The 13,697-nt window shown below is 36.0% G+C and overlaps 2 protein-coding genes across 4 annotated transcripts in view; one reads left to right on the top strand and one right to left on the bottom strand.

The window, feature by feature from the left end:
- Positions 1–4,297, top strand: part of doc2g (double C2-like domains, gamma) — a 32,069-nt gene extending 27,772 nt beyond the window's left edge. The window contains exons 9-11 of one of the 2 annotated variants that reach the window (XM_039664241.2): positions 153–234; positions 1,194–1,290; positions 4,000–4,297. In XM_039664241.2, coding sequence (XP_039520175.1) covers positions 153–234; positions 1,194–1,290; positions 4,000–4,130 — 310 coding nt within the window. In that variant the 3' untranslated portion in view covers positions 4,131–4,297. The remainder of the gene's footprint in view (positions 1–152; positions 235–1,193; positions 1,291–3,999) is intronic. The other variant, XM_039664252.2, reaches the window with a different exon arrangement.
- A 1,579-nt stretch (positions 4,298–5,876) lies between these two features.
- On the bottom strand, positions 5,877–13,431 carry serping1 (serpin peptidase inhibitor, clade G (C1 inhibitor), member 1). 2 transcript variants are annotated; one of them, XM_039664236.2, is made up of 10 exons: positions 13,326–13,431; positions 13,009–13,057; positions 11,192–11,468; positions 10,744–11,085; positions 9,425–9,631; positions 9,192–9,335; positions 8,253–8,456; positions 8,023–8,162; positions 6,798–7,020; positions 5,877–6,302 (listed from the first exon to the last, which is right to left on the bottom strand). In XM_039664236.2, exons 1-10 carry the CDS (start codon positions 13,361–13,363, stop codon positions 6,061–6,063), a joined length of 1,866 nt encoding a protein of 621 aa, XP_039520170.1. In that variant the 5' UTR covers positions 13,364–13,431; the 3' UTR covers positions 5,877–6,060. The 2 variants fall into 2 exon arrangements, with proteins under 2 accessions (XP_039520170.1, XP_039520162.1); XM_039664228.2 differs by having other exon boundaries at positions 5,877–6,311; positions 13,326–13,430.
- Between the last annotated feature and the right edge of the window lie 266 nt (positions 13,432–13,697).

Here is a 13,697-nt window from a genome sequence, read left to right as displayed (position 1 = left end):
CCTTGCCTGTGTTTTTTCTTCTGTTTAGATTGTGTCGTGGATGTTTCTAGAGCGTTAGACAAACCAGGCTAATGATTTGCTTTGATGTTTTGGAAGTTATACAATTCTCACTGCAGAGCAATGATTTATTTCTGGTTATTTCTCTTTATCAGTATTTTGCAGCCTGACATGGGAAAAAAGTCAAAATACAAAACCTCAGTGAAGAAGAAGACTCTAAACCCAGAGTTTAACGAGGTCAGCTATTCCAATTAAAGGTGTAGTCACACAAAGCTGGATTGATTAATCATGAAGAAAGCTGATTCCTTTCCGTTTAAATTTAACTTCTGATGAACCAATTTTATTATTTTTAGTATTATTTCTATTTTGCGGCAGTTGAGCATTGCAACGAGTCACAGGCATTTAAATTCAATATAGGTCTTATGAGCAAGTTTAAGTTAGTCTATTTCTTTTTAATCAAAATTAAAAATCGGAATTAAAATATCAGGGGAAAATACTTAGCAATTAGGATATTGTCGTAGCCATTGAGCCCTTTAGTCACTTTTGACTTTCTGTTCTATTCAATTAATATTCATGTGTACGTGGGTGAGTGGAAATGCGAGAGCAAGTTTCTTCATTGGCTGCATACCAAATTCAAGTTTGATGAACTTCTTTGACATATACATTTGTATAGTCATAGATTGATCTCTTGACTCAAAATATAACTTAATAAAAACTTCAGTGTGGTTTGCAATTTTGTGGCAAAGTAGAGTAACTGGTATATATGACCATTTGTAATTTATTATGTTTTGTTACTTATATTTGTATGATTTATTTAAAAACAGAAGCCCTAGAATGTGACACAATACAGCACCAGGCGATTGTGTTTTGCTAGTTTCAGCCCGACGCAGTTATCATTTTCACGTCAAAATGCCTTGGACAGAGCTTAACTTATTTTGATGTGGATCTTTCCTTTAAGATGTGACTGTTCTGTGGCTGTTCGACCATTTTTCCTGTCATTTAACTAGCAACTAGCAAAAGTTGAATCGGACACGCCCTATGTGCACTTGCATCGTGTGCTTTAGACCCCTATCTTGTTGCTCATAATTTTGCATGCTCAAAGCTGAATGTGACCACACCTTCACTCAAAGTGAATATACAGTAGATGTTGTGATGTTTTCCTCTGCCAAAACTGATTAATGTCCTCTTCAACCCAGGAGTTTTCTTATGAAGTCCCACATGATCAGCTCGCCAAGAAAACTCTGGAGATCTCAGTCTGGGACTATGACCTGGGCATGAGCAATGACTTCATAGGTGAGTTTTACAAGCAAAAATATGTTTGTTGACTTAAGTAGAACAGAAACAATTGTTTACGTACATGAAGAAAAATGCTGAAAGGATGATGATGTGACATTTATTATAATGAGTTATTGTGAAGATTGTTCATTAGTTGGTTCATTAAGTTGTTATTTTTTTAAAGGCTAATAAATGTTAAAAATGTATTGCGTTCAATGGTACTGTAATGCTGAATGGCTATAATTAAAGGTCCCCTGATATGTGACATGTTTTTTTTTATTATTATTCTATAATGTTTCCTGGGTTTCCCTTATAATGTTAGTATGTTTTTTTTTTAGATCAAAAATAGTCATAATTTAGAAATAAAAGGCATTTTGCCTAGCCTGATTTTAGCCTCTGCTTAGAACGGTCTGTTAGAAGGGGCGTGCCTGCTGTGGGATTCAATGTAACCGCCCACTGCTGTGATTGGCTGACATGCTTGCATATGAAATAGCTACATATTACATGTGAAACTCTCTTGAATACGTTTTACTACAGCCATTATACGTTTTTACTATTACAGATATGGAGATTACTGAATCGTGAGAAGTTTTTGAAGTATTTAGATTCTCATCACATAAAATATTGCTGTGATGAGTATTGAGCAGCAGATGGCAGTCTGTCGATCGCGAGAATTAAGACCTTATTGAATAATCATGCAGATCTGCACTCTCTGCTTTCACCAATGCAGACATGATGATGTACAGCAAGAGCTTCGTTGTGCAGTGTAACGCAGTTTGACAAAAGTCTGGCTTGACTTACTGATGCATAAACAGTATCGAACGATTTTGAGAGAAAGATTAACTTACCTGTCTCCTAGCCATACAAAACTTTGGGAGTTGAGTCGCCGCATTTCCAGAGAAAATAAAATTAACCCATTGTTTCTTCAGAGGCGCGAATGAAGGAACTAAAAAATACTTTTGTGTTCATTTGTACATCCGAACACTAAGCAACTGCCATGCTTCGCTTGTTTGCAAGCCATGATATTTCTCGAGGAAAAACTCAAATCTCAAAGCTAGGAAAAAAAAAATGTTCGTACTGTACGTCTCTGGGCGGGTAAAGCAGAGAAAGGGGAGTAACCTTTCTACTATATGACGTATTTAGGGGGAGATTCTAGATCAGCGCGTCTGAGATGCAGACGGATGCAGAGAAGAGAAAAATAGCCAAAGCTTGGTTTACAGCGATTGAAAATTCTAGACACGAGGGGACCAAATACAGTCTAGGGGAACTCATATTAATGTTGAAAAACCACAGAAAATGAAAATTTCATGTCAGGGCACCTTTAATGTTGAATATTGAGGACGGAAAATGAAATAAAGGGATGTGAACAAACGGAGGCTTGTATGCACATGGAAGACGCAGGTCTCGGATTGACATGTGCAATGAACCTTAGAATTTATTTAACATTTTCTTGGAACTTTTTTTTTACCCACTCCTGTCTATTTCCTTTCTTTTTCTTTCATTCCCCATGGCGGAGATGTCATGCGTGTAGGTTTCATTTGTCATGACTTGCTCGTGGCCATGAACATGCGGTATTGATGTGAGGTGTGCATGTTTGTGTAGGAGTGATCGAAGCAGGGCAAAATCTCAGTACGTGAGGGGCCTGATGAAATGAAACGCAGCTTGTGTCCACAGACACATTGACATGCAATTTCAGAGCGAGTTCAGGTATTAGACTGGCAGACACGCTGAAGTGTCTAGAACAAAGGTACTTTGTACTCTCAGAAGCCAAGAGAACCACAGTCAAACTAAAACAGATGCGATGCACATATGAAACACATATGTATGTTTACTGTCTGGGCTTGATGCTACTTTTTTTAGAGGGAAAAAAATCGGATTTGGGTAACTTGAACCATGCAGAGTAAATGAGGCCGTAAAGTTGATAATTCCGCGAATGACTGCCATTGCAGATTTGGAACACAGATGGCGACAAAGTGGAAAAACTACGGACTGCAGCTTTAATTAAGAGATACAAGGATATTCACAAGCAAAATTAATTAATTTATTAGAATATAAAGAGCACACTAGGTATCAAAATGTTTCTGATTTTAAATATTTTAAATAATGTTCCCTAGTCTTACCTTCTTGTGACAGGGCAGCCCAAGACAGAACCTAGAAGAGTTTACGCTGAATTAAATTGCCGGATACAGATTAAGTTACCAAAATACCAACAATAACACGCGGGGTGGGGCGGGGGGGTGGGGGGTCGGATACTGAGACTTCTAGTATCAAAAAAACTTTTAGTATCACTGATACTATTATACTATACTATTAGATTTGTATTTTTTGTTTTTACTGTGATTTATTTAGTTTTTGTCCATTTGTTGTGGTTTTGTCATTATTAATATTTTTACAATATGTCCATACATTTTTTAATAATTTTGTATATATTCATTATTTTTGTATTTCTAAAATAAATAAAATAAATGTATTTTCATAATAAATGAAAAAAGTTCATAACTAGCTTAAAATGAACTTAAGTAATTAGCTTAAGTTATTAATTTCAGTTGCTTTATTTTATTTAAAGTGACGAAAATGTTTTTAAGGTTTTAATTTGATGGTTTTAATTTGATTTAATGAATGATAATAATAATGTAAATAATATATTTATAAATTAGGAACAATAGATAGATTTTCAGTTAGATAGGTTTGGTATCTTATTGTTCTCTCTCTTTCTCTCTTTCTCAGGTGGAGTTGAATTGGGGATCAATGCAAAAGGAGACAGACTGAAACAGTGGTTTGAGTGTCTAAAATACAAAGGAAAGAAAGTGGAATACTGGCACACACTGACACAACAAGGATCCGGTAGCAGTGACTAACACAGACAAGGAGACAATTCCCTCGATAAGTAATACAAAAACAATGAAGTAATAATGATATATAAATGCAATAATGCTCTGTCTGATGATGATGATGATGATGATGACTTTCAATATTAATGCGTGAGAAAAAGCAAAATAATCTACTGTACAGCTAAGTATCACATTCTTTTGTGATGAGAAAGAAGCAAGTGTGATCACAAACCTGGATTGTGACGCACAAAGAATCGACCCCTTTTTCTGGTCTATACGTCACTTATGTGAAATCGTACTGTGTTGTGACTATGCCACAGGGGCTCATGCCATATTATAGTGTTATTGTTTATTACATGTAAAACGTGTAATAGCATCCTGGTGTTTGTTACAGTTGGTGGTGCCGTAATTTTGCACACTGTCAAAGCACAACACATCCAGCTGACTGTAAATGTCTATGTGTATCTATGTATTTACCTTTTGTGATTTGTTACGTATGAAAGTTTACAGTCTCTTCCAGCCCGCCAAAAACAAGATGCACAGGAAAAGCACAAGGGACCTTTAATGCAATGAAAGAAAACCTCTGGATATAAACGATCACTCAAGAACTGCCGCAGATCTAAACGGCAGTCGCCTCAACGATCTGCACAACGTGAATGTGTGTGTCTGTTGGTGTGTGCGTGTGTGTGTGTGTGTGTGAATGACCCCAGTTTACGTTTTTGTCTTTGTACGTAACTCTGTTGAATGTTTGTACAGTCTCCTACAAAAAAAAAGATTCGCTAAAGCAGACTTTCTCGCTTTCTCTCCGGCATCCTCTACTGGTTTAGAGGTCTAACTGCCAGGACAGATCCAGTACGGAGAGTGAATCGCCTCTGGCAGGCCTCCTGCACAACTGCACACCCCATTAGGGGTTAAATGAGCAATCATGGACAAAATACCTGTCGAAGGATGTCTACGAAAAAGTCAAGCAATTAAAGGATACACTTGCTTTGCAGTCCATCAGCTCTGTGAAACGATCCACGTTTCTTGCCACTGCGTGGGAATTTCGGCTATAATTGTGTCCCTGTGATTGCATTTATTATTAGCTATTAGATTCAAATCATTTACCAACTACCTGAATCTACTTTTAATCTGGTCTTGACATTTAATTGCACAACAACATAATTCTGTCCTTCCATGGCTCTCTCTCTGCCATTCCTGACCTGGGGGTCTGCTTTTTTTTTTTTAACAAGTGGGTTATCAAATGAATTGCCTAAACGGTGTAAAATTAATTATCAAATGTTATTATAAGCAGCTGCATGCCAAGTGAATGTCACATATGCTTTGATGAACCACCGATCTGCAGTGCTTATGTTTGTCCTAATATTCATCCTCGAGCCCATCTAAGGGTATTTGTTTTTGCTCAGTGAACTGGGACAATCTAGGCTACCTTTGACGAAACCGCATGGCATTTAGATAATGGACTGGCACCACCTGCCAGCCAAGATGGGACTCCAGGCGGAGCGTTAATGACTGAGGTCAAACTGAAGGAGGATTATTCAAGTCACACTCACTTTTCCTCATTGACTGTCTGTGTGGAACTTGTGATGTGACTGCCATCGTGTGTCCGTCTCTGTAACTGCGTCTCAGAAATAAATTGGTGCCACAGTGGCTGTTGGAAATGAGAGCGAGTTGTGTGCGTTTGAGTCCTAGAACCTTTCATTCACGCGATGGATTTCTTGTCATGTAATGGAAAATGTTCCAAATAGAGTGAACAGTATTAACCCACGAATGCATGGTGTAAAGTACATCTTTAATGACAGAGATTCTGCATGCATTCTTATTCTATGCATAACATGATATTGTTACATCTGCATTTGTTTGTGATAAATGAATGAATGTACAACAGAAAGTTTCAGTATTTATTTATTTTTTTTGTGGCAGAACACTACTGTGATGTCTTTCTCTCTCTCTTTTTTTATGGATCAATAATTCTCCCCATGAAAAGAGGAATGGCAGCCTCGTCGTTCCACAGGATCAGAATGAAGGGTTGCAAGGCTGAGAATGAAGAGGAGGAGCGAGAAAAAGAAATGCTTGTGGCTGCGGCGGCCTCCGCTCCCTTCTCCGTGAGCGAGAGAAAAGCACTATGACGAACGTCTGAGATGAATGATTCAGATTCATCCGGAAACATTCCACACAAGTTAGGATTTGAGAAGAGATCTGTCAAACCTGAGGAGCAGGAGAGGTTAGGAGAATTCTGTCATAATTTACTCATCTTCATTTTTTTTTTTCATGAGATACAAAATGAGAACTTTAATAGTATACATGCTTCCTTTTTCCATACAATGACAGTTCATTGTTGTCAGGCTCCGAAAAGAACTAAAAAGCACCATAAAATGATCCTAAACCTATGATAAAAGTGGTCCATTTGATTCTTGCACTATTATTTAATAAGCCAGATCATAGTTTTATGTGAAAAAAATGTTTTAGAAGATTTTCAGTCTCTTTTCCTCACACAAAGTTATTCTGGAGTGCATAATTTTCTGATAATATTTTTGTTGTATGGAAAATAAAACTGTATATTTGTAAAAAAAAAAAAAAAAAAAAAAAAAAGTCCTACTGAGAGGTTTGGTTTGACATAAGGATGAGTAAATGATGGCCGAATTTTTACATTCTAGCTTGCCTCAGCATTTTAGACTAAATGAAAATTCTTACCCAGATTGCTCAGTAACTTTTCCAGTGGTGTGGTCTCAGTCAGTTTAATTATAGGAAGTGTGACCTCAGCAGTTTGGATTGGCATTTTGTTCATCTTGGAAACCATTTCATCAATAGTTTTGAAGTTTAAATTGTTCTCCATCAATAAGAAGTCATCTTCTGACGGTGTGGATGGGACCAGTATGTACAGGCTGTTTTTGCCTGTCAGAGGGAACTTTCCTACCTGGAGAAATAGGTCTGTATTGTATGTGTTTGTATTAGGGCTGTCAAACGATTAATCCTGATAAATCGCATCCAAAATAAAAGTTTGTGTTTACATAATATATGTGGGTGCACTGTGTATAATCATTTTATATATTTAAACACACACACATGCTTGTATATTTAAGAATTTTTTTTTCATGTATATACTGTATATAGATTTATATATAATTTATATTATATATAAATATAAATATTTTATATATAAATAATATATTTTTTAAATATACATGCATGTGTGTGTATTTATCTATATATATATATATATATATATATATATATATGCAAAATAATTATACACAGTGCACCCACATATAGTATGCAAACACATATATTATGATTTATCGCGATTAATCGTTTGACAGCCCTAGTTTGCATTTGTACAAATACAGTGCATCTGCTTGTTGTTCATTTTCAGGAAACTGTGCTATTTGTGCATGTAAAAAAAAATCCAAATAAAAATAAAATAATATTTAGATAATTAATTATTTTGAATCCTTTGTTATTTAGATTTTTATTATTTGTTTATTCATTTTTAAATCTGTTTAATTATATCATTTAAATTGTATTCCTAAATGTATTGGTTTGATTTTAATTTTTTAATTTATCTATAGGTGGCTGATTATTAAACTAAGCAATGCAAAATGGCGATTAGTGTAAAAACTGCCTTAACTAGCAGATATCATTCCAGCATACCAAACTAAAATTTTACTAGAAAAAAAAAAATTCTTAAAATTTTGAGAGAAATTAATCAATTTGACAGCACTAAGAAATATATATATTTTTTAATAATATAGTGAATGCAATTTTTTTTACTATTTTGCATTATACACCAAACAAGGTAAATCTATAAAACAATGTGATTAAGTTAAGTATCATGTTGATATTATTATGATCAAGTCAAAGGGTCATAAATAGCACCTTTTCCTGAGAATGACCCTTGTGCATTCATTGCAATACTTACATCAGCATTTAAATTTTTGAAGTAGCCCATTTGAAGGCTGTATTTGGAGCTGTAGAGAGTCGGAACATCTTTGGCCTTGTCAGAAAATGTAGTGAACTTTTCCAGTTTGTTTGTGGTCTCAAATACTGTCTTCCATTTGCCTGTAAAGCACAAAGAAACACTAACAGTCTCATAAAAAATAAATAGGTAAAGTATTCAGAAACCAGAATAGCGTCTCTTTACTCACTTACCATTAAAGTAGACGGCATTTAACAGAACAAACGAAGTGGAGTGATCCACATCTGTAATTAACTCAGTGATTTTCTTGTTTGTCTTATCTGCTACCCATTCATTGATGAGCTTCACGTTTAGATCGCTGTCATTGGTCAGCTTCTGTGGCATGGCATCATAGAACTCCAGTGATTGGTTGATAAAAGCTTCTCCCAACTGTTGCTCTATAAGGACATAAAACTTCAGGGATATGGACATGACAATCATGCAGCTATGCTATGACTTCCTGCAATAGTACGTATATTAGGCAGAATCAAAATGAAGTCCAGAATAAGTGATTCTGATTTAACTAGTGCATTGCTGTTAAGCATCACCCTAAAAGACCCTTGCAAAAAAGAAGTTCTAATTTAAAGTGTATTTGGTATCACTATTTTACAGTTTCCTTGTTACATAGTAATAACTATAAATTAAGCATTACATAACTAACCCTAATCCTAAACCTATTCTACTTTGAACTACACGTATTTTGATGTTGACTAAAGCACATGTAAAGGATCTGATTTTAATATTTGATATGCATCACATTTTGAATGTATTAAATTATAACTTCAATATAACAAATGTTATTGCAATAATATTTAAATACAAATTAAAGTATATTTTTGTTAACCAAAAATTAATAGTTTAAGTACGGTGTAGCATGTTTCAAAGACAACAGAATTATGTAAAATTTAAAGATTTCCTACTTAGTGGGTCAACAAATTTTGCATTTAATATACGTAAATGAAAACTATAATACTATATATTGTAAATTTTCATTGTACAATCATTCATCGTCGCACTTAAGAATATTATGGTATTCCCGCAATAAGGAAACTCTTAAAAAGTATGCTAAAGTATAGGCCTACGACTTTTTCATAAAGTGCTTATCTTAGCTTATCAGTATGTTCTGTGTCTACCTGGGGAATAAAACATGGCAGAGGCAATTCCCAGCGTGTCCTTCATCACTTGTTTCAGATTCTTTATTTCAGAATGCAAGCAGGAGAATTTTGGAGGAAGCTTGAGAGCATCTTCCAACTGTGTCCTGGTCACACCTCGTGCACCTTGCAAAGAGGTCAAGAGGAAGAAGAGGCTCAGCAGGTCAACAAAGTACAATGTGTAGCCTTTTTTTGACTCTGAAGTTCATTCTTACCCAAAAGCAAGTTATATAAAGCTGCAGCAATGCTGAATGGGGAGAAGATCAAGTTGGTTTGGGGTTTTGAACCTTTAAGACCACTGTACACAGAGGTGGAGAATTCTCTGAGTGATTCCTGCACGATTGCCCTCCCTGATCTGCTGTCGTGATCCAAACAGGCCTCCCATGGGTCGGTGTGGCCAAGGCAGCGGGGTGGAGGAGGGGCTAAAAAATAAATGGTGGGAGAAGGTTACCTTGATAAGAAAAATAAGTGATTTCATTCCAAAAGGATGTGATTTAAGATATAAAAATACATAGTAGGCTATATACATAGTAAAATATAGTTTATGTGAATTGCTGAATAAAGGCTCTGCTCTGAAACTCATATTATCCTCTCCTTCATAACAATATGAGTTTATAAACATAAATTATAAACAAATATTCTTCGTTTTAACTCATACATTTTAACTAAATAACTTATTTTTAACACCTAAATGGTAAGAATAATGTTAAAGCAAACAAGAATAAACTTATTTTTCTTACATTTTAAATTTTTAATAGCTTGTTTTCAAATGACGTCACGCCACTGGGTTGCCATGGGTGGCGCGAAATACAAATGGAGGGTAGGAAGTGGTTACTTGAATCGATCAAACCACAAGAAATTTATCGAGTACCAAAAGTTGCTGTTCTTAAAATGCAAGAAATTGACCGAAAAACTGTGAAAAAAACGGCTTGCAAACATAACTAATCTGCGGTCGGGAGGAGCCGAATGGGAAAATGCCTGTGTGTGCAGTGATCACTTCGTCAAAGGTGAGTTAATACAACTTAAGTGACTGTTTGTGTAACGTTTCCGAACTTTGTAAAGTCAAAGTAAGTTATGTCTGCAAGACGAGGTAGTTGCTGATATCTACAGCCTCGATTGCAGGAAAATATTTCATTTCAGATGAAAAATCGCTCCTCTTCATAACGTAAGGGTCACGTCGAACATATGTTTGATTTTGCCCTCCCTGCCCTGAGTTCCGCCGTTCCGCGCGTCACCATAATCACGTGACTGAAACCCAGCTATTAAACACTTTTATAAATGTTCTTAATTATTTTCTTTATTCCTAAATAAAATCTAAGAATAATGTTAAAATTTATGCACACATTTTGTTTAAAAAAGTTTTCCTTTTTTTAAAAAAAAATTGTTGTTTGATGTAAGAATATTAAAACTGACATAATTTATAAATAAAATTGGTTTTAAAATTAATTTATTTTATTACAAATAAAATACAAAAACATTATTTCAACAGACAGAATTCATAAATATTTTTTAAATAAGTGTCTAAATGGAGTACCTTGCACTTCCAGCTCCACCAACAGTATATGAGATGATTCTGTTATGACACACTGGTACATCCCAGCGTCTTCCTCTCTAGCCTGACGAATGTTAATCGCCCACCAGTCCTGTTCGTCAGACCTGGTGTCCCAGAAAACCCTCTGAGCTGTCAGGTCTCTCTCTTTTTGGCTGTCTGTTTCTGTGCCAGGCATGAGCACCACACCTTCTTTCTCTCGCTTCCAGACAACAGGGGGTGATTTTGTTTCTCTGGAAGAGCGAAATCCGTCATACTGGCATGGAAGCGTGACATCATTCGTAGCTTCTACCTTGATGACCTGCCACTCCTGAAAAGGTGGGGGTTCTGAGAAGAAAAGAGAAAAGAGTTTAGTTTATTTATTGATTTCTGAGATAAAAATCATGAATGAGATGTTTGACATGCGCCCTTCACTGTAAAGAAAACCTCTAACCTTCCACACGTATCGTGAATGTTCTGCTTAACCTTACACGATCCTCTCCTTTATAGCCTTCCTGCACACACTTGTACTGTCCGCTGTCAGTGATCTGTATGCTTCTGAAGTTCAAGGTGTTACCCTTCTCCTCCAGTATGTGCTGCTGCTGTGTCTGAGCAGACGTGACGCTCCAGGTGTATGTAGAGTCGACCAGTGTAGGGGCTTCGTCAGGAAGACAAGGAAGGGAAATGCTGGAGTTTAGCAGGACAGTGATGTCGCAGGTAGACAGGGAAAGCTGAAGAAAGGGCAGATTGTAAAAGCACTATTACAGTCTCATAAAAGGGGCCCGTTGTGTTAACTTTTGTGATATATATAAGTCCTATGAACCCAAATAGGAACAGTCTGAAATTTGTATCTCCAAATAAAGTCAAGCTAGTTTGTAAAAACATGAAGGTGAGTAAACGTTAGTCATCTTTTATTAAATGACTAAGTAAAATATTCAGTTTGTTTTATTTCAAAGGGGATAAAGGATTTAGAAACCCTTGTTAGCGACACCGGTGGCCGTTAAGTGAACTGCGGCCAGCAAATTATTGCTCGTTCTCCCGTACGTTAAGAGACCATAGACTGTAGGAAGAGACTGAAGTAAACCTGATTCAAGGCCCCGATATACTAACTGCAAGGTTTTTTTTCGTTCTTAACTTAGAAATAAAAAGCGATAAACCTCCCCGACGCCGTCCATTCTGCTGAGAGCTCTTGCAATAACAAAATAATCACAACGAAAGGACAGCGTGGAGAAAGCGGCATTTAAGAAACCATCTAACGCTAATCAAAGTGATGTTTGGATATGTTTGAACCAGCTATGGAATTTACTGCTATCATGTCGACAGATGAGGTAATTAAATTTACACTATTATAGTTTGACAATCAAGTATAGGTTTTTAGACTAGTCTGTATAAATCTGGCATGACCCATTGGCGTTACAGTTTTTTAGCATTATCCTCAACGTTAAGGTCCCGTGACACGACATTTTCACTTTCTGAGATTTTTTAACATTAATATGAGTTCACCTATCCTGTGAAATTTCAATTGATGTTAACCGAGCTTTGGCTATCTTTCTCTGCCTTTGAGAAAATTAATGCTCAGGCGGGCTGATCTTGAATTTCCTCCGTATGACGTCATATGGAGGAAAGGTAACCTCCCCTTTCTCTGCTTTGTTGCCCAGAGACTTTGGCTCACCCATGAGAAAATGAGCTAGGAAGTACGAACGCATGGGCGCGATTTTAGTTTTTCCTCAAGAGATATCATGGCTTGCAAATGAGCGAAGCATGGCAGTTGAACAGCTTTCGGATGTACAAATGAACACAAAAGTATTTTTTAGTTCCTTCATCTGAGCCTCTGAAGAAAATAATCTCATTTAAATTGTGAACAAATTATATCCAGAAAGCATTAGAGAGAGTGCAGAAACTGCATTGTAATAAGATCTTCATTCTCGCGATCAACAAACTGTCATCTGCTTGCTCTGCTCATCACAGCAACATTTTATGTGATGGGAATAGATCTAAATACTTTCAAAACTTCTCACGATTCATCCCGTGTGCAATCTTTGCTACGTTACGCAACGAGACTCTCGATTTGTCCGATATATCATACTGTATTATGATGGGATGCAGCAAGCTGCTGCCGTCCGGTATAGACCAAGCGACCAACAACCGATTAATCAAATATTAAAAATAGACACTTGATTAATCATAATTTATTTAAAAAAACATGGAAACGTTCAATTATTCTACTTCAAAAATACTGAGTAAAAGTCCTCATCTTAGTCATTTACTTACACCTGCACAGAGCAACAGGAGGATGCGGTACATAGTGTTGGATTCTGTCCTGGAGAGAAAAGAAAACCAATTTCACGTTATTCCAAGTTATAGACACATACATTTAATGTTCACTAGGCCTACATGTTTCTCAGAAACATTCACAATATCTCTGAATAAAATTACAAGAAAGAACAGAGCATGGCCAAACAGTTTTTATTTGTAATAAATGTACTATATATATATATATTACTAATTGCTAATAGAAATGTATTGTAAGAAAGGGAAAATAATTGTAAAGCAAATTTATTTGTAAGCAATAAAGAAAAACAACTTACGCAGATATACTTTCAAATGGAAGAAGCTTCAAGCCCATGAAATGTGTGTCTGTTTGGCGGATCTGTCTAGTTTTTTTTCCCCACTGACAATTGATAAATCATTACACAGATGTTTGCTAACATGTTGATTCTGTATTTACATAGATCTCGGATCAAAATCTGACTGATTTACGGCAAATCACATGTCCAAAGTCTCTTTAACAGATAAAAAATAAATAAAAACGGGCCATGTTAGTTTTAGAACAGTCAGTTGTTCATTGCATTAGTTCTAAACAATCAAATCCGAAAACACCATGATATTGTTGTTTGCGCAGAGCACTGTAAATATATTTTCTATACAGGATAAATGTATGTGACTTTCTTAGCTTTTCC

Source organism: Pimephales promelas, chromosome 14 (genome assembly GCF_988280905.1).
Source record: "Pimephales promelas chromosome 14, fPimPro1.hap1.1, whole genome shotgun sequence".
NCBI classification, from domain to species: Eukaryota; Metazoa; Chordata; class Actinopteri; order Cypriniformes; family Leuciscidae; genus Pimephales; species Pimephales promelas.
Note: the sequence above shows the minus strand (reverse complement) of the source record. Positions and strands in the feature narration are given on the sequence as shown.

What these genes read in the sequence shown, in the direction of transcription:
- serping1 (XM_039664228.2), bottom strand. Translation starts at nt 13,363, where the DNA reads ATGGGCTTGAAGCTTCTTCCATTTGAAAGTATATCTGC. An exon ending in TCAAAAATTTAAATGCTGAT is followed by an intron (nt 7,021 to 8,022) that starts GTAAGTATTGCA and finishes CTATTTCTCCAG; the next exon opens with GTAGGAAAGTTCCCTCTGAC. An exon ending in AAAGTTACTGAGCAATCTGG is followed by an intron (nt 6,312 to 6,797) that starts GTAAGAATTTTC and finishes CCTGCTCCTCAG; the next exon opens with GTTTGACAGATCTCTTCTCA.